At 37.7% G+C, this 24,721-nt stretch overlaps 1 protein-coding gene across 4 annotated transcripts in view; it reads left to right on the plus strand.

Moving 5' to 3' along the window:
• The window catches only part of CKAP5 (cytoskeleton associated protein 5), an 84,003-nt gene that overhangs the window by 397 nt on the left and 58,885 nt on the right, over nt 1-24,721 (plus strand). For 2 of the 4 annotated variants that reach the window (XM_090261798.1, XM_090261809.1), the window contains exon 2: nt 24,217-24,310. In XM_090261798.1, coding sequence (XP_090117924.1) covers nt 24,254-24,310 — 57 coding nt within the window. In that variant the 5' untranslated portion in view covers nt 24,217-24,253. Of the gene's footprint in view, nt 1-16,617; nt 16,637-16,681; nt 16,759-24,216; nt 24,311-24,721 lie in introns of those variants that run through there. The other 2 variants (XM_090261804.1, XM_090261802.1) reach the window with 2 other exon arrangements.

The raw sequence follows: 24,721 nt of genomic DNA on the forward strand, positions 1-24,721 counted from the left end.
CTGGGGCGGGGGCCCTGCGAAATGGCCCTGCTGCGGTGACCGTCGCGTGATTGTTAAATGAATGAACGAGTGAATAAAAGCTTCTGAGGGCTGTACGGGTTGTGAAGGCCCTGGCCGCCTCAGAGCATGACAAGGACAGCGGCGTCGGGCCTTCCTGTGCACCTGTGTCCCTACCGGTTTGCTGCGATTTTAACAATTCCGATCATACTGCTCCGCCCTTACGCCTGCCTTCTGTCTCAGAAGGTGTCAGTAGAGTTCAGGTATTTTTCCAGCTCGGAAGGTTTGGGAGGCCAATACAATAGCCGGCGGCTTAGGTTAGGAAAGGCTTGGCACTTTAGGGTGGGAGCTCGGTTAGCTAGATTGCTTACTTGTTAGCTCTTAACCAGTCTTTGGCTGTTGAGATAGTTATCCTGCGATCGTGGTCATTGTCAGGCAGAATTTCAGTGTATCCCGTTTTTGTATCTGGGATAGAAGAGGATGACAGTGATGTCGTCACAGTGGCTACCGCGTGTTAGAAAACATTCGCATTGATAAATCTCCACAAATGAGTTTTTTCATTCCACATCAACGGAGGGTGAAGTAGTTTTTGCAAATCTTGCCCCAAATTTATGCACGTCTCTAATTTAATTCTCATGGGAACCAAGGCATCAAATCTTGGCCCAGAAAGTCTGCCTGTCTTATTTAATACATAATTATAGTAATAGGAAACTCATTTTTAGAGAGGTGAACGCCTCCTTATCTTCATTTTCATCACCCTGAAAAGTCCTTCTTTGACCTAAAGAGCCAATAAATCAAGCTACCAATCTTCTGAAAATTTTAAGAAGCCTAAAAGATTTGGATATGTCTTAAGTGACTTGACAAACTGTAATGTTTTTATAAAACTTGATGTAGAAAGGTGAAATGGATTTATTTTGCCAATGTAAATTAAACCTAACTGGTAAAGTCATGAGAAAAAAATTCACACAAGTTTTTGAAGTCTGTTCATTCAGGCAATGGGAAGCGAAGGTAGTTCGTAACACTATACCTTATACTGTATTACTTTTAAAGTTTTGGTCATCCACTTTGAGTTATGAGGAGTGGTATAGTCTTCTACAGCCAGCAGCTCAATTTTAGCAGCCGAGTTTTAATTACAGTAACTTTGAGTACCTTAATATTGAATGCAGTTCTAGGTTTGGGGGTAGCAATTAAAATTAATAAACGTCTTTAACAATGCCTTAGGATATTGTTAAGAGATCTTGAGGAATGAAAACTTTTCTTTATATTGGAGTAAAGCTAAGCTTTCGTAGGTTCCTTTGACTGGATGGAGTCTCATTCATTCATTCAACAAATATTGAGATTGATGTCCAGCATTAACAATGTGTTAAACATTGTTCTAGATTCTGGGAATACACTAGTGAACCAGAAAATGACAAAGCCCCTGACCTAAGGGAGTTTGACAATTTTGTCTCTCAAACAATTTGTTTCTATAACTTCTCTGGCCCAGCTCGGGTTCTGGAACAAAACAAATGCTCAAATAATTTAGTAGCAGGGGCTAGCATTTATTGAGTGAATGCTCACTGGGTGCCACACATTTTATCGTTTTTCATCCAAACAGCTTTTTACAGATGAGGAAGACTGTCTTAGAAAGGTTTTGCAACTTGTCCAAGGCTGCACAACAGATAGAACCTGAATTTGAACCTGAGTTAGTCTGTCTCCAGGGCCTTTGTTTTTAACCTGTGGTTGTACTGTATGAAGTAATGGATCTGTTGGGGAGAACTCATGAGCATTTCTGAGTAGGATCTCCCTTGTTTTGTTAATACCTCTATCAGAGACATGAGAAATATGGATGATAGACGTGGTAGTTTTTAGAGGGAAGATGGTCCGTTTAAAATACAGTATTTACCATAGAAGAGAGGTACAGCTGTGGCAGCTGGGGAGTGCACTAAGGGAAAGCAAAAAATTAAGATCCTGATCTAATTATCATTGGTGGATTCCTGGTGGTCAGTGTTGAAGAGTTTTGAGATTCTTAAACGATTCTTGTATTCTTACCTCTCGAGTTGAGAATGTGTTACTTAGTTCATTCCGATCAGGGCAGTTGCCCTGTCTACTTGGTAGATCGCCAACACATTAAGCTTATTCTTTTTGGCTTTTGAATTTGCTGTTCTCTTCCTGGAAGTTCTCACCCTGCTGTACCCCTGCCTCAAGCCTGTCTTTGTATGCAGGCTCCACTCAGGCCTCAACTCAAATGTCATCTCCTTAAAGAGGCATTTTCTCAGTGCCCAGTTAGAGTAGCCCTCTTGGTCACTTTTACCCTACTTTTCCTTTTGATTTACTTTGTAGCATTTATCGCTCCCTGATAGGTCATTTATTATTTGCTTGTATATTGTCCGAGTTCTTCACAGAAATCAAAGCAGAGCACAGATATTTTTCTGTCCATGCAGTTACCTCAGTGCCTCAGACAATGCTTGAAATGAAAAAGTGGTCAAAAAAATATTTGTTGAACATAATTAGCCCACACCATCATAGTCTTCTCTATGTAATCAAATGATAAAGACAGAATACAACTAAAGCTGGCTCCTACCATGACGTTCAATGTGAGCAATGTCTCAACAGACGAATTTGGAAAGTCTTCAACTAAGAAAAGTGGAAAAATGATAGTTTTAATGTTCGTGTCTACTGAAAGGGAAGGTATACCTGGCTCCCCATCCCCCTACTTTTATTTTTTTCAGTTTTTAAAAACTTTCAAATTTATAGAAGTTTTTAGGGGTATTGGTCAAGTATATTGTGGGATGCCCCTCTATTGAAATTTATCTGATATTTTTCTCATGATTAGAGTGGGGTATGGGTTTTGGAGAGGAGGATCATAGGGATAAAATGTCATTTTCATCAAATACCAAGGTTAAATACTATCACTATGATTTATGACTGTTAATATTGACTTTGATCACCTGCTTAAAGTATTGATGGTGTCTGTTAGTTATCTCTTCTGTGAAGTTACTCTTTGTTCTCTTTCCACACTGTCCTCTTTGGAAGGAAGTAACTATATGCAGCCAACATTTAAGGAGTGAGGAGTTAAGCTCCCTGTCCTTTGGGGTATTTGAAATTCTTCTGCATGAGAAATTTGTCTCTATCATTTTAAAATGTATATATTGATTTTTAGAAAGAAAGAGAGAGGGACGGAGGGAGAAATAAACACTGACTTGTTGTCCCACTTATTCATGCAGTCATTGGTTGATTCCTGTATGTGCCCTGACCAGGGATCGAACCTGCAGTGTTGGTGTATTGGGACGATGCTCGAACCAACTGAGCTATCTGGCCAGGGTTCTTTTTATCATTTTTTAATTTAGTCAAGTATTTATATAAGTGTGGATTAAAGAATATACCTTTCATATTTGGAGTTACATTCCAAATACTACTTTATTCTGTTGCTCAGATTGTTGCAGCTTTCTTCTTTGGGAGCTCTTTTAGTTGGCCCCTGTGCCCTTTTAACATATGCACATCAGCGTTTCTGTGTGTGTGTTTGAGGGGTGTTTGTTTAATTATTTTTTAGCATTTCCTTATGGCACTGCAAGATGCTGTGGACTCACCTTGTACATGTCTTGTCAGAGTGCCAAAATCAGCATTTCTCTGAGGAACTCTGGTTCCTTTTATTGGAAAGTGGTATAAGAAACCAAGATCTTGGCACTAAGTGTTCTGATTGCTATTGGAGTGTTGTTTCTTTTAGGCCTGTCAGCTAACAGAGCAAAGAAATATAGGTGTGTATGTTAACTGGTGTAAATAGACATGTCTAAAAATATTTCTGTATGTAGCCATCTATAACTACATTAAGTTAAACATGAGTTCTTACTGATATCTGCAACTCAAATCAATCTACCACATAGATCATTATAGCCTTTTTCCCCTTGCTGATGTGTGAATTTCCACTTCAACAGTGAGAAACCTGGCTTTCACCATCCACCATTCATTTACAACATTGTTGAGTTCCAGTATATACATGGAGCAGTATCAGAATTGTTAACCCATACTCCCATGGGAAAGAACTTTTTCAGCAGAGTACACTGCTTCTGTGCGGTTCCTTTTGCCTTTAGTCTTACAGACTCCATTAATTTCAAAAGTTACCTAGACCAGCATCTTTTACCCCACCCCCTGCAGTGAGGTAGTTTGATTTGTAATACAGTTATACTCTTTTGTCGCAGTCTGCATTCTTTTCTGAGGTCCCCCAACCTCTTAATCTTAAAATTAGTATGCGTTAATGTTCATTCTTTATGTTGTAAAATACTGTAGATTTTGGCAAATGCATAATATTTATCCACCATTACAATATCATGAGAATAGTTTCACTGCTCTAAAAATTCCCTATACTTCACCTATTTGAGCTTTCCTTTCTTCCCTATCCCGGGGCAACCCCTGATCATTTTATTGTTTCCATAGTTTTGCCTTTTCCATAATGTTATATAATTGGGATTATACAACATGGACCCTTTCAAACCGGTGTCTTTCACTTAGCAATGTCTATTTAAGGTTTTTTCATGTCTTTTTCTGGCTTGATGGCTCATTTCTTTTCATTGCTGAATAGTATTCCATGATATGGATGTACCAAAGTTTGTTTATCCATTCACCTATTGAGGGATATCTTGGGCATTCTAATTTTTTACTGTTATGAACAAAACTGCTCTCTACACATTTGTGTGCAGGTTTTTGTCTGCATATAAATTTCCAATTTATTTGGGTAAATACCCGGGTGTGTGATTGCTGGATCATGTGGTAAGACAGTGTTTATTTAGCTTTGTAAGAAATTGTCAAACTGTCTTCCAGAGTGGCCGTATCATTTTACATTTTCACCAGCAATGAGTGAGAGTTCCTTTTGTTTCACGTCCTTGTCTGCATTTAATTTTACCTGTTTTTTTTTTCTTTCTGCCATTTCTAGTAGGTGTGTAGTGCTCCCTCTTTTTAAAAACTTTGGTTTTTCGTGACATTGACTTTTTTCAAGACAAATGATGTCTTTTTAAGGAAAGAACTTTCAAAAATACACTTAAAAAATGATTTTAGAAGGAGAGAGAGACATCAGTTTGTTGTTCCACTTATCTATGCATTCTTTGGTTGCTTCTTGCTTGTACCCTGACTAGAGATCAAACCCACAACCTTGGTGTGTCAGGATGATGCTCTAACCAACTGAGCTACCCAACCAGGGCCAAAAATACACTTTTATTTTGTAATAATTTTAGATTTACAGAAGAGTTGCAAAGATGATACATAAAATTTCTGTATACCTCTCACCCAACTTTTCCTGTTGTTAACATCTCACATGGTACATTTGTCAAAAGTAAGGCACCTATATTGATGTGCTGCTTTTAAGTCAACTCCAGATTTTGTTTGGATTTCTACAGTTTTTCTATTTATGTTGCCTTTCTGTTTCAGGATCTAGTTCAGGGAAACCCATTGTAAATAGATATCATCCCTCTGAGTCTTCTCTGATCTTTGACAGTTTCTCAGTCTTTCATTGACTTCAAGACCTTGACAATTTTGAGAAGTATTAGTTATTTACTTTGTGGAATGTTCCTCCTTTTGAGTTTGTCTGGTGTTTTCTTACTATTTGACAAGGGTTATATGTTCTTGGAAAGAATGCCACAGAATGCCATCATTTCATATTGGAGTATGTGATATACACAGGATATCGCTGATGATGTTAACCTTGATAACTTGGTTAAGGTAGTGTTTGCCAGGTTAAGTAGTAATGTTACTGTTCTTCCTTTTCTTTTTAAAAAAATATATTTTATTGATTATGCTATTACAGTTGTCCCAACTTTTTTCCCCTTTGCCCCCTTCCACCCAGTACCCCCATTCCCTCCAGCAATCCTCCACATTAGTTCATGTCCATGGGTCGTGCCTATAAGTTCTTTGGCTACTCCATTACCTCTACTGTACTTAACATCCCCCTGTCTATTTTGTACCTAACAATTTGTGCTTCTTAATCCCTCACCTTTCCCCTCATTTTCCCCTTTCCCCCTCCCAGTTGATATCCTTCCAAATGGTCTCCTTATTTATGATTCTGTTCCTGTTCTGCTTGTTTGCTTAGTTTATTATTTGGATTCAATTATTGATAGTTGTGAATTTATTGCCATTTTAGTATTCATCGTTTTGACCTTTTTCTTATATAAGTCCCTTTAACATTTCATATAATAATGCCTTGGGGATGACGAACTCCTTTAGTTTTACTTTGTCTCTGAAGTACTTTGTCTGCCCTTCCATTCTAAATGATAGCTTTGCTGGATAGACTAATCTAGGTTGTAGGTCCTTGCTTTTCCTCCCTTTGAATGCTTCTTGCCAGTCCCTTCTTGCCTGAAAAGTTTCTTTTGAGAAATCACCTGACAGTCTTATGGGAATCCCTTTGTAGGTAATTGTCTGCTTTTCTCTTGCTGCTTTTAAGATTCTCTCATTATCCTTAATATTTGGCATTCTAATTATGGTATATATTGATGTGGTCCTCTTTGGGTCCATCTTGTTTGGGACTCTATGTGCTTCCTGGATTTGTATGTTTATTTCCTTTGCCAAAGCAGGGAAGTTTTCTTTCATTCGTTTTTCAAATAAGTTTTCAATTTCTTGCTCTTCCTCTTCTCCTTCTGGCACCCCTATGGTTTGGATGTTGGTACGTTTAAGGATGTCCTAGAGGTTCCTAAGCCTCTCGTTTTTTTGAATTCTTTTTTTCTTTCTCCTGTTCTGATTGAATGCTTTTTTTCTCCCTTGTGTTCTAAATCATTGATTTGATTCTTGGCTTCATCCTCTCCACTGCAGCCTTCATTTCTGCCTGGGTCTTTTTTATGCTGCTGAAGTACCCTATGAGTTCCTGGAGCATCCTAATAACCAGTGCTTTGAACACTGCATCTCATAGGTTGTTAATCTCCATTTCATTTAATTCTTTTCCTGGAGTTGTGATCTGTTCTTTCATTTGGACCTTCTTTCTTAGTTTCCTCATTTTGGCAGCCTCCCTGTGTTTGTTTCTGTATATTAGGTAGAGCTGCTTTGACTCCCTGTCTTATTAGTGTGGCCCGTTGTAGAAAGGCGCATGGGTTAAGTTGTATAGGGCAGAGCCTTAGGTAATTGTGGCAGGGGCAAACTGTGTCACCACTCTGTTGATCTGTGTGGGGGAGGGCTCGCAGAGGGGACAATGCTGCTGCCTTGCCTTTGGAGTTTTTTCCGGGAGAAATCTGTCTCTGGCACTCAGACTTCATTTTCTCCCCATAGGCCACTGGTGCCTTTCCAGCTGTTGCCATGGTGCAGAATCCCAGAGGAGGTGGGTCTATGTGAGTTCTGAGTCCTAAGTCCATTGTGGGCTCTTTAAGAGGTGTCTCTTGAGAATTCGGCAGTTTCTTCCGCTGCCCTAGCCCCCCCTAGTTCTCACAGTCAGAAATTATGGGCAGTTATCTCCCTGGCTCTGGAACCCTGGGCTGGGTGGTCTGGACTGGGGCTGGGATCCCTCCCCCCCAGGTATACCCTCCCTTTTTTTATCCACCATACTTGGATGTTCGACCACCCATTTCTATCTCCATGCCTCGGCCCCTCCGCCCCTCCGCCCCTCCTACCCATCTAGATGAATGTAGCGTCTTAGATCCTTGGTTGTCTGACTTCCACACAGCTTGATTATCTGACAATTCTGGGTGATACTTGTTTTGTAGTTTGGTATCTTTTGTTACAGTTGTGCGCCAAGGCGAGGCATGTTTACCTACACAGCCGTCTTGACTGGAAGTCTATTTTCCCTTTTTTATACCTATTCTTTGGAAGTGAGTCATTAAGTCTAGCCCACCCTCGAACTATATTATTAGGAATTTTATAAGGAAGATTTAGCTCTTCTTCTCCCATTTATTTCCTCTTTCTTTTATTTTCTTTCTTTCTTCCTGTTTACCCATTTATTTTTAGAGAGAGGGGAAGGGAGGGAGAAAGAGGGAGAGAAATATTAATGTGTGGTTGCCTCTCATACGCCCCCAACTGGGGACCTGACCCATAACCCAGGCTTGTGCCCTAACTGGGAATCGAACCAGCAACCCTTTGGTTTGCAGGCCGCACTCAATCTACTGAGCCACACCAGCCAGGGACCCCATTTATTTCTTTATTCAACCATTTATCTATATTATATATCTGTTTTGTACTGAGGTATAATCCGATTGTTATTTATTTTTTTTTACTCAAATTGTTCCAGCTTTGACCATTGGGAGCTCTTTCAGGTTGGCTCCTGTGTCCCTTTCACATGCCAACCCCCCCTTTTTTTCTTTTTAAACATTTCCTAACTCTCTGGTACAAGATGCTGCAAGCTCATCTTGTAATTTCCCTGCCCCAACCCTAGAAACAGCCACTTCTCCAAGGAGCCCTGGTTCTTTTTATTGGACAGTTGTACATAGAAGCCAAGATGCAGGTGTTCATTGTGTTCATTGCTGAGGTGTCATTGTTCCTAGGCCTTCTCAGTGGACAGACCTTGGTAATATATGTATGTATACTCACCCCATGTATATGCACATACATATAATTGTTTCTCTGTCTTTCCTTCTGTATTTTTATTAAACTAAACATTAATTAATACAATTCTCAACTTTCAGAGGAAACTTATGTCCCAAACAAAAGTCCTTTTTGTAATGTACTTGTTGCAGAGATCTGACTTTTTAACTCCAGTAACACTTTTTAAGTGCCGCAGAAAATATTGTTTTCCATGACTTGATAATAGCAATTGTTTGTTCCTGGGATATGATCTTTGTTTAACGATGCATTCAAAGCATAATTCTGACTCAGTTGGAATGGTCAGACATTTTTGCATAGATATGATGTCAGATAAGCTATGATGGCCTGTCTCTTCAAAAATGACTTGTTATTTTATGGAGATAAGGAACCTCCTTTTTTGATAACTTGATTGTATTTCTTAGAGGTTTGTTAGTAAAGTCACTTTTAGATTCTTTCTATAAAGATAAGAAAAGAGTTCAGTAATCTCAAGTATTTCTTGAAATGAAATTCATTTGTTTAATGTGGTTGCCTTTTTTTTCTCTTTTCAGTCATAAGACTTAATGGAGCATTTTATTTATCTGAAAGTCAACTACAGGAAATAAATTTAAAAAGTCTTTTCAGCAGGTATCACAAGTTTTATTGACTTCCCTCAAGTAGATCCTATTCCCTCTTTATGCACAATTTTATGCATCATACTGCTAGGTTCTTTAAATCAAGAGCTAAAATTAGAGGTGGCACTGCTACAAGATAACTAGAAGTATTAGCCTGATCACAATGACTGAGGAAGGAAAGCTACAAAATATAAAACATTAAAATTCAAAAAAACAATTGAAACTGTTTCGTTTTGATGCAGGAGTTCCTTATACCTCTGTGGCAATAGAGCTTGAGGATATTGCTGCCTTGGTTGCTCAAATGAATTATCCTTAAAAATTTAAATGATTATCAATATACTTTGTTTAAGACTAAGAGGTTTATGTGTTTTCTTAGATTAAGATAAAAAAAGTTACATAAAAATAATTGGTGTTTTGGGGATAAATCTCTGATACTGGCAAACTCTGCTATCTAGAATATCCCATCCCCTCATTAGCTGTTTTTTCTTTTTCTTTTTTGTATATTTTTGTAGCATTTGTTTTTTTCATTTCATGTTCTTATCTACTTGCATTGTAAAGTCTCCCCCTTATAGATATTAGAATGTTTTCAGTACTGTAATTACACTCTTTTCTTTTGATCCTTTTCTTTTTTTTGTAATGTGCTACATTTTTTAAAAAGAAAAAAATGTTTCATGAACATCTCCCAGTCTAGAACTAGCACTCTTGAGTGCTTCATTTGGGAGTAAAGACCGAAGTCTTTCTATCCCTAGTTTCTTGATTTAAAAAAATATATTTTATTTATTTTTAGAGAGAGGGGAATGGATGGACAAAGAGGGAGAGAAACATTGATGTGCGAGAGAAACATTGATTGGTTGCTTCTTGCATGCCCAACTGTGGACCTAGCCCATAACCCAGGCATGTACCCTGACTGGGAATCAAACCAGTGACCTTTAGGTTTTCGGGAAGACGCTCAACCCACTGAGCCACACCAATCAGGGCTTGATTTTATTTTTTTAATCATGGAGGGTGTTAAATCTTGTGAAATGCTTTTTATTGCATCAACTGAGATGATCATATGGGTTTTATCCTTCATTTTTTTAGTGAAGGACAATGTTATGGTGTGCTAACTTGGTTAATTTTGTTATTTTGAATTATCCTTGCATTCTAGGAATGAATCCTACTTGGCTATGCTATATAATCCTTTTAGTACTGGGTTGGGCCAAAGTAGGTTTACAGTTGTTCAGATGGAAAATAATACAATAATTAGTAAATAATAAAGACAAGATTAAACTCTGTTTCATGTACTTAAAACTGTAAACCTGCTTTTGCCCCACCCTGTATACTGTTGGATTTGGTTTGCTAGTATTTTGTTGAGGATTTTTGCATCGATATTTATCAGCAATATTGGTCTATAGTTTTCTTTTTATTGCATCACCTGAGTACAGACCATAGGGAGGCCTGCTTGGAATGTGATACTGACTACTTGGTGCCACAGTTATGCTAAATGTTACTAAATGACTTAGAAATTCTTCTTCTTAGTACTAGGTGTATAGAGAAATCATAATATTATCAAGGTTAATCCACATTGAAGCATATATCAGAACTTCATTCCTTTTGATGGATGAATGATATTCCATTATATGGATATACCACATATTGTTTACCCATTTATCAGTTGATGGATTTTGGGGGGTTGTTTCTACTTTGGAGCTATTATGAATAAAGCTGCTATTAACATTTACTTACAAGTTTTTGTGGGGTTATATACTTTTAGGTTATTAATATCAAATATTTTCCCATTTACATGCTTACCAACAATGTACAAAAATTTCAGACCTCTTTTTGAAAAGCTTTCTTTTGGGGGCAATATTGGACATAGTATTTACAGTAAATTTCTTAATATTTTCTTGTAAGGTTCTTTCTGCTTCCTAATCAAGAGAATGATACTATTGATAAAGATATTTAATATGACTTGCTATATAAAGACATTGTTTAGGAATTTTAGGCTGCAGAAAAACTCATCTGAGTGTTGGAAAACGAGTCTGCCTGACAGATGTGTAATGTATGTTTTGGGTTATTCTACTTACTAGGGTGCGTTTTGTTTATCCTTATACCTTGTTGATCCAGACAAAATGACCATATTTGACTATTCTTGGATGGGATTTGAAAGAGTAATTTTCATTGATGTTTCCCTTTGGAAGTGTTATAGAATAGCATCTGAGATTCATACCAAATGGCCGTTGACTGGTTTGTAAATAGAAGAGTACAGTACAAACCATTAATACTAAATTGCAGAAAGAACTGGCTTTAATTCATTGGTACAAAAATAGAGATCCATACTGGAAATTAGCAGTAAGTAATAATCCAGTTACACTTGAACTCTCATACATTACTGGTGCAGGAGGAGTGCAAAATGTTTCATACAGCCCCTGTGGAAAACATTTTGCCAGTTACATATAAAATTAAACATACACGTATTGTACTACCCTGCATTCCCACTCCTGGATATTTGTCCAGGAGAAATGATAAGTTGTGCTCAAGCAAAAATCTGTAGCATTTTTTCGCCTAATTGATAAAAACTGGAAACAATTCACATGTCCTTCAACTGGGAAGTGAATTAACAGAACGTGCCAGATCATACAGTGGAATACCGCTTAGCAATAAAAAGGAACAGGCTGATATGTGCAACAACATGGGTTATCTCAGTTGGATTATACTAAGTGAAAAAAAGCCAGACAAAAGCTGCATACTGAATGATCCTTTTTTTTTTGAAGATTTTATTTATTTATTTTTAGAGAGAGGGGAAAGGAAGGAGAAAGAGGAGAGAAATATCAATGTGTGGTTGCCTCTTGCGTGCCCTCAACTGAGGACCTGGCCTGCAACCCAAGCATGTGCCCTGACTGGGAATCGAACTGGAGACCTTTTGGTTTGCAGGCCAGCGTCCAATCCACTGAGCCACACCAGCCGGGGCTGAATGATTCTTTTTATGTGGCATTGTGGAAAAGGCAAAACTGTAGAAACAGAATACTGATCAGTGCAGTGATTGCCTGGGGCAGAGAGGTTGACTACAAAGGAGCACAGGGAATTTTTTGGCTATTGGAAATGTTCTTGAATTGTGGTGATGGATACATGACCAAATGTTTGTCAAAACTCATAGAACTGTGTACTAAACAGAGTGAATTTTACTGTATGTAAGTTATACGTCAGTAAACGTGACTTAAAAGCTTTTAGCTCAAAGAATGTCTTTTCTCCCTCCCCGATCCTCAGTAATGCCACATTTGACATCTAGAACAGTCAGTGGGAGGGAACTATACATTTGCTTTCTAGTTTTAAAAGGAATGTGATAGAAAAGCTAGACAACAAATATAGGGTGGGGTGAAAGTAGGTTTACAGTTGTATGGAAAAGAATACAATAATTAATAAATAGTACAAGAATAGTGTTTCCCATACTACTCTAAAACTATTTTTGCCCCACCCTGTATTTGTTAAACATTGTACATATTACTTACCAAATACTTATATATACCACTATATATATTAGGCACTGTCTGGGTACTTTACAAATATTATGAATTTAAGTCATTTAATTCTAATAACCCAGTTAGGTAGGTAGTATTATTTTTCCCATTTTACATATAGAAAACAGAAGCACAGAGAGGTAGGGATTTGTCCCAAGCCACACAGCTAATAAATGGCACAATCAGGATTTGAACTAAGCATTCTAGTTCTAGAGTCCCTGCTCTTAATCACTAACTTTGCTTGTTTCCTTCATTGAATATGATTAATAAAGAATACCAGTTATGCTTAAAACTTCTTTTTTCCCTTCTGGTTATGTATGTTCTAAATATTTTCCTGTGGTTAATTTGTTGCAGAAAAAACATTACAGTGGAGGGAGATTTTTTTTTTAACATAAGAAATGCCATCTTTCTGATACATGAATTATCATTTTCCCATGTTCTTTTCTATGTTTTACTCATGTGTAGGTTATATTTACTAAATCATTTTCTAAACAGTTTCCGTTTTGCCATGTTAAGGAGAATATTACTACTTTAATTTATTGAATTAAAGGTTTTACATGTCCAGTTTCGTCTCTTAATGCCATCATAAAGAAAAGAAGCAACAACAAAAATAAGATGAGCTATGTTTGGACTGTGATATTTGGTAAGATATCTAAGAATTATTCAGAAATACTGTAGTTATGTAAAATGTCTATGCATTTCGGACAAAAGATAGAAATCCTTATGATAATAATCTTGAGCTCTGATGTCAGAGACTGAGCTGTACAATCAGTGGATTTTTTTCTCTCTAAATTTTTAATAAACACTGCACTGGGTATTATTCATTTGTGTGTATGCCCTGTACTATGCTCATTGAGATTATCAGGATTCTATGTCAGGGAAAATGTTGGTCATACCTTTTAGGATACATATTCAGTATTCATTTTATATAACACACAGGAAGAAAAAGGTGATTAAGATAATCTGTTGGCCAAAAAGTGCATTTGTTTTTTTTCCATTAGAAGGCCCTAGTAGCACTTAGTTGTCTTTAACGTCATTTGAAACAATTTTGTTAGATTGTATTGTGACAGCTGTCATTTCGACATACATTTTTTAAAAACTTATCAAAGTTGGTGAATTTTTGTGTAGCCATTTTAATATTGAAGATGGAAGAAAATGTGCTTGATTATTTCAAGAAAGGTAAAAATGCAACTAAAACGCAAAAAGATTTGTGCAGTGTAGGGAGAAGCTGCTGTGAGTGGTCAGCCGGATCAGAAGTGGTTTGTGAAGTTTCGTGCTGGAGATTTGTTGCTGGACGATGCTTCATAGTCAGTCAGGTAGACCAATTGAAGTTGATAGCGTTCAAATCAAGACATTAATTGAAAACGATCAATGTTATACCATGCAGGAGATAGTCGACATACTCAAAATATCCAAATCAGTAAAGTCATTGGTCAGAATAAAAAACATGTCTTTTATTTTATGGGGAAAAAAACATATGGACTTTTGCCCAATCCAATACATTTCAGCCCTTGCCCTTGAAGTGTTCACAATCTAGTGGAAGGCTGATCTACAAAATGTTATTACCCTCAGAATAGTGTGATATGCTCTATGAGGATACAATGAAAGAGAATCTTCTTTTAAATTTATTTTCCATTACCATTTATCCCCCTTATACCCTCCTCCCCTTCAGAAAGGAAATCTTAACTACCTAACTAAAAAGTATCATTTACTTATCCTTGAATTCTCTAAGACATGCCAAGTAAGGGTAACGTGGGTCTGTTCCCTAGTAGAACAGTCTTCATGCCTGTCCTTTGAAATCTAAATTTCCACTTTGAACCCCTATTTGGGATGGTAAATGTTAGGGCATTTATTAATGAATGGTCTTTAGCTTCACTAAATTGAGTCCCATACTGGTCTGGTGGTGGCTGAAAGCTTTAGTAAAGTGTGTTTAATTATCAAGTTTAGGTGGAGTAATACAGGCTTAAAAAACACACAGCCCTTGCCTGTGTGCCTCCGTTGTTTGGAGCATCCTCCTGTAGACCAAAAAAGGTCGAGGGTTTTATTACCTGTCAGGGCACACCCAGGTTGGGGTTCAATCCCCCGCTGGAATGTGTACCAGAAGGCAACCAATAAATGTTTCTCACATACATGTTTCTATCTTTCTCAATCTCTCTCTCTCTCTCTCACACTCTCTCTTCACCCCTTCCTCTCTCCCTCCCCCTCCCCCACTCCCTTTCTCTGTAAAAGCAAAACTGTGAACATTAAAATGACAACAAACTCACAACTATCAACAACTGAATCTAAAAAATAAAAACAAAAAAAAGCAAACAACCAGTATAGGAACAGAATCATAGGAATGGGGATCATTTGGAGGATTGTCAGCTAGGAGGGGGAAGGAGGAAAAAGGGGAAATGGTGCAGGGATCAAAAAGCATAATTGATAGGAACGAAATAGACAGGGGAATGTTAAGAATAGTATTGGAAGTGGAGAAGCCAAAGAACTTATATGCACAACCCATGGATGTGAACTAAGTGGGGGGTGGGACTGCTGGAGTGAAGATGGATTACTGGGTGGAGGGGGGCAAAGAAAAAAATTGGGACAACTGTAGCAGCATAATCAATAAAATATACTTAAAAAATAAATAAAAGCAATGAAAAAATGTCTCTGGTAAGGATTAAAAACACACACACACACACGCACACACACCCTGGCTTGGTAGCTCAGTTGGTTAGAGCGTCATCCAGATAAGCCAAAGTTGCAGGTTGGATCCCTGGTCCAGGCACTTACAAGAATCAACCAATGACTGCATCATAAATGGGTAGAATAGTGAATAAATGTTTCTCTCTCTCCCTGCCCCTTCTCTCAAAAAATCAATCAATAAAACACACAAATCTTTCTTGAGATATGAAGGAGACACAAAATGCAGTCAAACTTTGTAAGCTGAGATTGAGGAAAAATTCCTCCTATGAAAAAAAATGAAAACTTATTGATAACCTATGGAGAGCTCAGAGACCACTACTTAACTCTCTGAGATATTATTAATCTAGTTTCTCCTACACTTTTCTCAAGAACTCTTCATATTAAATTAGATGAATGAACAATTGTGTTTGCATGCAAGATTTCCTTATCTGGATACATAGATTTGTAATGAATCTTGGCCAGTTTTCGAAAGATTACATTTTACTCACAAGAAGAGTGTTATTTTTCTATTTCATCTCCTGTTACCTTCCTACCCATCTTGTATCATTGTCTGGGATTCCTCTATTGAGGGAAGAGAAAGAAGTCAGTGAAAGGGTGAGTGAAACAGGACAGGCTGCCAGAAATCTTTTCTGGGCCTTTGAGTTGCCATTTGAAGAACACTGCTCAAGTTAAAGAAGTAGGCGCTTACTTAATGGGGTCTATATGTTTATCCCGATGCTTTGACTATTTCCTGCATCAATTATTTTTCACCCCTGGAGGAAGGATTAGGATTGTGGTACTAGGAACTGATCATCTCCTTTGTTTCTGGAACATTACCTGTGTTGCCACCAAAAAATGAGGTTCACCCATCCGTGGTGGAATCTTCCTGGTTGGGCCTTAATTTGCCTTAGAAACCCTGTGGGCTAGAAGAGGCCCCCTAGTCCTGCAGACCTCTGGGCGAAGGGCAGCGGCCCCTTTAAACTGTTAAGAGTTTGCGGGAAGGGGGCCCAGGAGGGGCGGGCACTCAGCACGCTCGGGGCCCCGCCCCTGGAGGGGGTGTTTCCCAGCGGGCCAGCAGCACCGGTGCGCCAACCCGCCGGTGTTCCTGCTGATTCTGCCGGACTTTAGGGCCTCTCCCTGCCTGGGGAGCGTAAGTGTCAAACTGCGGGCGGAGGGTCACGCATCCCGTGCCTGGGCCGGAAGCCCTGGTGGACAGTATCGGGGACTTTCCTGGCCTATCAGAGGCTAAGGCCGGCGAAAGAGCATAAACAATGCGGGTTGCTGTGAGCTAAAGCCTGGGGCATCTGCTCTACTTCTGGGTGGCGACTGCGGCCCCAGAGTGCTTGTTTGGATTGACCGGTGCCCACGACCTGGCTGTGCCTCCCGTGGCCCCTACTTAGCGTAAGGAGAGGGCTGCTTTTTTTCCGAGTATAACCTTGTCGAGCTGGATGGGTGCAGCTGAAACCAGTGCCCTTGAGCCTTGGGTCCTTAGCCTGGGAGCTGGAGACCTGAGTAGCTTCGGGGTGAGTAGGCGTTAGGTTTTCACCTACGTTGGTACAGTTGAGCAGTAACTCTCAAAGTTGACCTAATTCACAGCCAGGTTTAGTTTTCAGCCTCCCCAGAGGCCTGTGTTGTTGTTGGGTCCACCTTTTGGAGACACTGACAGTGATCATCTGTCAGGGAGAGTCCAGTTCAGCTTCTTTCCTGCTGAGGTGTAGCACGAAGTGAAAGACAGCTCTTTACTCTTCCCCCTCTCTGAAGGAATTTGTGGGAGACCACCTTCCCAGGACTAGAACAGCAAGCATACCCAAGTTTGTCAAGATAACCTGCTAGAGGAGCAGTTCAGATTTCTGGTTCCCTGGTGATGCAGAATACTCCAGCAAAAGGATAATTCTCGTCCGTGTTTATGGGAATTACCCGGAGTCAGGGAGGATTTTTAAATTAAAAGGAAAGGCTTGTCATTTTGTTGCTGGCTACTTAGAGGCTTTGTCTGACTTGGCCAAGTAATAAAAATCTTAAATTTTGTATGTCACTTACATAATTGTTATGCTTCTTTAATAGAATTACTTGTTCCTAGACATGATTTGAGTGTTTGTGTATTCTGTTTTATCCTTGTTTTATAATTATTTTCTTTTTTGCAGTGGGACTATCATCATACCTCATTGGTCATTCAAAGGAGTTGTTTTTTGAGTGAGCAAAAATTTTTCTCAAACTTCCCTCGGACTCATTCTGTGCTTCTGCAGTAGCATTTCCTTAGCCAGAAGTGAGAGTCTAGGAATGGTAATCAGATCCAGATCTCCTGTATTTTGATAGTGAAGAGTTTTTGTAGGTCAAGGGCTTGGAAATGAGCCATAAAATAGTTTCACTGCCATAGCTTCTTCCCAGGTAGAAAGCTAAAACAATCTGTTTAATAGCTGTATAATTATTCTTACGGACTGTCAAGGTACAGGAGAGGATACCACACTGGGACCCTTGGATAGTGAGAAAGAATAGTGGATTGAGAGACAGGAGACGTAGCTCCTAGACCCAGCTCTAACATTACTCATGACTTAATCTCTTCATGCCTTACTTTTAGCTGGTTGATAAATGAGAAAATTCATAGATTGCTTGAGTCTATGTTATGATAGTATATATAATGCATATTCAGTAGGTAATTTGTTATTTAATTGAATACAAAACTGAAAAGTCAGACAGTTTGAAATTTAGTCTAAGTTCTGCCTTTATGTATGACCTTAGAAACATTTCTTAAGTTCTGGTCTAAAAATAAACAATTACATCTAAATCTTCTCAGCAGTAGTGTGAACTGTATGCTATTTGAGCTCTTTGGTAGACATTTTAGATACATCAATGGTGTAAGATTATAGTATTTTTATAGATCAGATGTATTTTATGACTGGCCCCCTTACCTTTGCCTCTGTTTTAGGCTAGGTTAAAATCTAAGAGAGCTGAATAATTGGAAGTTTCAGAATATTTGTAATATAGTCTAGATTGAATGAACCATAGCAAGCGTTATATATAGTAGTTCAAATTAATTTTATTAATGCTTTGTTGGCAATTTTATTCATTCTTAAATCATCAAACCTTGCTATGTATTGAAAAGTTGATTTTCTGTGTCTGTTTATAAAATCCAGACCCCTCTCTTCATCCCTGGTGCCATATTTCAGTCACTTGAAGATCATTATTTCTCATCTAAAACCAAACTTATATTCCTTACCTCTTCTTCACTTCCCCCAAACAACCAACCCAGAACTTCTTTCTGACATATTTTTCTGTCATTGGTACCACTGTTCCCCCATCACCTAGACTGGGGCCTCCTACTAGACTCCCACATCCTTAGTTGCTAAGGCTTATTGATTCTGCTTCTTTTAATTAACTCCCTTCAGTGTCCCATGCTCACCCTTTCCATTCCTAGTGCCAAAACCTCTTTCTGGCTTCTATTTATCTTTGCCCTGGAATACTGCAGTAGTTTCCTATCAAGACTTTTTACTTTCTTTCTCTTCCAATTCATTCTATATAGGCTTTTCTAAAGTAGAGAGGCTCACATCATTGCCCTTCTTCGGTTCATCAGCATCTTCTGCTGTTTTGCTTAATATTCAGGATTCTACATGACCTGACCCTGGTCTGCCTTTCTGGTCTTACACTCCAATAAATGGAGCCGCTCATTGTTCCCTAAACACGCTTAGGACTTTCCAAGACTTTGCCTTTATTGTTTTTGTTTTTTTAATTGTTTATTTCTTTGTTTGCTTATTTATTTTATTTTTAGAGAGAGGGGAAAGGAGAAAGAGAGGGAGAGAAACATCACTGTGTGGTTGCTTCTCACTCACACCCCTAACTGGGGACCTGACGTGCAACCTAGTAATGTGCCCTGACTGGGAATCGAACCAGCGATACTTGGCTCGCAGGCTGACAATCCACTGAGCCACAGCAGCCAGGGCTGCCTTTATTGTTATCTCAGTCTAGAACATCTTCTCTTCCACTCCTTTTTTGCTTTGTTTTGTTTTTTGAAAAAGCTCACCAGTCATTCATCACTGAGTTCAGATGCCGTCCTTTCTATGAGATTTTCACTGACCATCCATCACTCACTGGTGGTTAATCTTTTCTTTGAACTCTCATAATCTTTATTTGTCCCTTGGTAATGTCACTTCCCATACATACTATGTTTTTTATTATGATTATTTGTTTACACATATTATTTGTACTCCTGTGAACTCCTTGAGCACATCATGAAAATTCAGTGAATGAATCTAAAATTGGAATGGAGTAATTCCTTATTATTAGGTCCTACTATTAGAAAGAACTCTTAACTTTTACCGTCAACCTATGCACATGTAAAATGATTGGTAGCTTTAACAAATAATTCTTACTTCCTAAGAATTTTTGTCAGTAAACTGTGTTAGTTTGGGTTTTTATTTTTTAATTTAATTTAATTTATTTTTTGAGATTTGCTTTTATAAAAATTTATTATTCTTCATTTTTAAGTTTAATATTTGTTGTATTTTTTTTTTCTATTACCATTTAGTCCCCTTCTACCCACCTTCCCCGTGGCTTCTTTTTCTTTTTGTGTGTATTTTTCATTACCAAGTAGTCCTGTTATATACCCGCCTCCCACTGCAATCACCACACTGCTGTCCGTGTCCATGAGTCCTTTGAAAAAGTTTTAGTGAGAGGTAACTCATACACCATTCACTCATTTAAAGTGTACAGTTCAGTGGCTTTTAGCATATTTATAGATTTGTGCATCATCATGCTATGATCATTCCTCTCTTAACCAAGGACAGGTTAACAGTGTGTTAAAGCCCAAGTGGGTAGTTAGGCTCATTAGGCAGCTGCTGGTTGAGAGTGATTTCATTTTACCAAATAACTGCACTGTAAATTTCTCTAAATTACCTGAGCCCTTTTGAAGGCAAATAAACTTTTATATAAACTCTCATTTGTCATTTATATTTTCATTGAGTTGGGTAATCACCAAAGTAAATTTATTATTTATAAAGTATGAATAATTTTCACTGTATATTATCTAGAAACCAGATGCAGATAAATTGTAGGAATTTCACCAAACTAGGAATCAAGAACTCTCTTGTAGACCAGTCTCCCTTCCCTCAGTGGCTGCTGCACGCTTCTCTAGCGTTCATCTCAAACTCATCTTGTCCCAGACTTATCCTTATCCCTCTCTTCTACCCCTTCTGCATTCACTCAGGAAGGGGATTCTTTGACGTTCCTTAATCCATCCATTTTTCTCCATCACCATTCCTACAGCCTTTAGGTCCGGCTGCCATCATCTGCACTTAGACGACAGCCTTCTGATTTCCCTCCATTGTCACTGCCATCCAAGCCATTCTTTACATTGCTTTCTTTACATCACAGGGTCTTCAAACAATGCAAGTTTGATAGTATAAGCAATTTTTTCTACTTACAGTCCTTCAAAGTCTCCTTTTACCTTTGGGATAAAGTCCAAATTTCGTTCTTTAAGACCTCCTAAGGTCTGATCTTAATTACTTTGCAGCCTGACTTTACACCCCCTTCCTTTCCTTATGCCTTTTTTTACTTTACCCTCGCTGAACGAGTTTCAGCTCCTCAGACCGCCACAATAAAAGAAGCTAGAATAGGTTCTGTGGCTGTTTCTAAGCTCTTGCTTAGCTCTGTTTCTGTGCTTATGTCTGAATGATAAGTTTGTGAGCCAGCACAAGTCTTTAACCACACTTTGAGGAGCTCTGAATTGTAGTGCACCACGTGGGTGAATTTTACAAATGAAATTTTAAGTGAAAAAAATAAGTTACGGAGGATTACAAACAGTATAACTTTTCTAAAGCTCACAAGCGCAGTTAGTTTTGTTGTTTAGGGATGTGTGACTGTGCCTGTGGTATAGAACTAAGCAGACTTCAGGAAAGTGCTTCTGGGGAGAAGGATGGAGAAGGAAAGAAGTGCACAGGCACAATAATAATATTGGTAGTGTTCTGATTTTCACATTGGTTGGTAGGTCAATTTTATTAACACTTCACAACTCTTATTGTATATGTTTTTGTGTATATGTAGAAATTAAATTCTAAACTTAATTTTATAATTAAAATAATGATGAAGTGCTTTTTTTCTTAGTGTATCAATCCTGGAAGAAGACAAACACAGAGACGGAGCAAGAGTCCTCCGTGTCACATGCATACACGGACACTGCATCCATTATTTCAGTGGCTGGGGAGTTTTGGGAATGAATCAGGCTTTTCCTTTTAATAGAAAGATCGTAAATACCAACTTTTAAAAACTCAGACTTCATAGTAGAAGCCATTTCAGAAAGTGCAACACAATGGTATCTAAATTTTCTATGAGGCACTTAGGTTGGATAACCTGTTTTTTCATGTTTCCAAAAGTAATGAACAGGAAAAAAAGAAAAATGTTGTAAAAGTTATCTCATAGAACACCGACAATGGAATATTATTGTTCACATTCTATTAGTTGGACAGTGTTTTAAAAGATTTCATTGAGTGTTTCTCTTTGAAAAACAGATGGGGAAATACTGCTTTTGCAGCGCAAACTTGTGCCAGGAAAGTAATGTTAGAGGTTTTCAACCCAGGCTGCACATTAGATCACCGTGGGACTTAAAAAAAATAATTTATTGAAGTAAAATTCACATAACATAAAATTTAACCATTTTAAAATGAACAATTCAAAGGGCATTTTGTACATTCACAGTATTATGCAACCAACACCTCTGTCTAGTTCCAAAATATTTCCATTACTTTACAGTAAAATTCTTTACCTATTAAGCAGTTTCTACCCCAGTTCCCTCTGTCCCCAACCCCTGGCAACCATCAATCTGCATTCTGTTTCAGTTAACTGATCTAAAATAATTCTAGATATTTTCATAGAATGGAATCATACAGTATGGGGCCTTTTGTGTTTGGCTTCTTTCACTTAGCATCGTGTTTGTGAAGTTCATCCAGTTTAGCATGTATCAGTACTTCACTCCCTTTTAGGGCCGAGTAATAGTCCATTGTATGTACATGCCACAGTTTGTTTATTCCATCCATTGGTGGACATTTGGGCTATTTTTTGGCTTTTGAGAATAGTGCTGCTATGAACATGCATGTATATGTACTTGTTGGAATACCAGTTTTCAGTTCTTTTGGGTATAAAGCTAGGAATAGAGTTGCACATAGGCTGTTTCAAGGTAGATATTATCAAGGTATATATTCATTAAACAGATACTTATTGTCAGACCGGGACTGAGGATGGAGAGGAGAAATAAGCCATATTATTCTATTTTTAAGTTTTTAAGGAACCACTAAATTGTTTAACATGGTGAGTGGACTATTTTCCATTTACTTGGAGAACTTTAAAGATACAGAGCTACAATAATTAATTTTTATTGTACTTGACAAACATCAGAGTACAATTGTTTGAAAAATTAAAAAAATAAGGTCTGGTCCTTCATTATAGTGCTTGAGAACTCTACATAGTTAAGTCATTTTTGTTGCTGTATAATATTACACTGTGTGATATACCACTAGGTATTCATGCTTTTTAATATACCTGTGAAGTGCTTCCAACTTTTCACTTTCATGAACAACAGTGCTATGAATATCCTTGTCAAGGTCTTCTGGTGCAGTTGTCACCAGTATCTAGGGTATATACCTAGAAATGGAGTCGCTGGATAGTAGGGTATATGCATCTTCAACTAAAATAATGCCATACTGGTTTTCAAACTATTGTACTATTTTATCTCCTGCCATTGCTATATTAGAGTTTCTGTTCTCTGTTAAGGTTTGATTCCTACTCTAAAATGTACTGCTATTATTTTACAGGGTCCTGGGGATTTTAAAGTGTTCTTAATGAAAGTTCTACTTACTCTGATAAACTTTTACAATTCAGTCTTTGAGTAGTTAACTTTTCCTGGAATATTTCCTACATTTTCATAGGAGGGAACAGGTTGTAAAAGAAGAGGTGCAAACTTTGAATCTTAGTGTGATCTCATAGCCTGCCAGTTTTGTTGTTTTAGGCAAGTTACTTAATCTTTGTGGGCCTATTGTATAAAGTGGAGAGAATATCTTTCTTTCATGTAGTTAGTACAAAATGAATCAACATGCTTAGCAAGTATTTTGCACAATGCCTGATTCAAGGTAGATGTTATCAAGATATATATTCATTAAACAAATATTTATTGAATATATATTAATGTCTGACCAGGACTGGGGATGGAAGGAGAAATGAACAGAATCCCTTCTGTTATTTATGATACTGAAAAATTGGAAACAATTAAAATTCCAACAGTAGGATTGCTGATAAAAATGGAATGCTATGCAGCCTTTAAACGTCATGTTATCAAGTATAGGAGAATTGTTTGTGATCATATAAAAAAAAAGATTGCAAGAGGATTTCCTTTTTTTTTTTTTCCATGTAATTTATACACTGTATATGCATTGAAAGTAGACACACACTTTAGTGTTCATCAAGGTGGTGAAATTGTGTCTTAATCACAATTTTCTGTACTTCCCAGATCTTCTGCAATTAGCAAACATTGATTTTTTTGTTGTTGTTGTTACTCTTTGTTTATTCATTCATTGGTTGCTCCTTGTATTGTGCCCTGACCAAGGATCCAACCCACAACCTTGGCTTATTGGGATTATGCTCTGTTTGACCAACTGAGCTACACCTGGCCAGGGCCATCTTCTCTTGCCCTTTTAAAAGGCCAAGAAGCTCAGCTCTTCAGTTTTATTCTAGCTTTGTTATATATCTAAGAAATTTCCATTTGGGAAACTAAATAAACATCATTTTTTAAAAAACAAATATCTGTGCTTTCTAGATTTATTTAGAGTTTCGATTGACTTTTACTTTTAAAATGTTCTTTTAATGGGTATATAAACTAAAGAATGGGCTTTTAAAATCTTATTGGTGCATCATAATAAAACAAAAATCTCAGAAAAGTCATTTTGTCTTAAGAGGATTGCTTGATGCTAGAGTTAATAAATAATCAATTTTTATTTAATCAGGAATTACTCTTAACTCTAAGGAGAAACTGGAAGCACAATGGGAGATGATAGTGAATGGCTGAAGCTGCCAGTTGATCAGAAATGTGAACACAAGGTGAGACTTTTCTGGAATTCAAATTTCAATGCCATTGGCTCGTTTTGTCAGCAGTTATACTATGCAATATGTAGTATAAAGCTACCCAGCGATTACGCAGGACAACTGAAAAACAACATACTTGGGAGATTGGGTAGTTTTGGCAGGAAGATTCATGTCTGAATTGTCACATCTTTAATGCCATGTTCTAAAGAAGTAATAGCTAATACTTGAATACTTTGTATCTAACTGAGATACATTTATAATGGTCGGTTAATGAATTTTAGATGACCTTAGCAGAATATTATAAATATTAACCACTTAGGAGAAAAAGTTTATTAGCTAATCTTTTTAAAAAACTATCTGAATTTCTTAAACTCCTTTTTTGTTTGCACTTATTGGGTCCTTTATTCAGATATCCTGGTATAGAGT

The sequence above is a fragment of the Furipterus horrens genome, unplaced genomic scaffold (assembly GCF_987537825.1).
Source record: "Furipterus horrens unplaced genomic scaffold, mFurHor1.1.pri manual_scaffold_2, whole genome shotgun sequence".
Lineage (NCBI taxonomy): Eukaryota > Metazoa > Chordata > Mammalia > Chiroptera > Furipteridae > Furipterus > Furipterus horrens.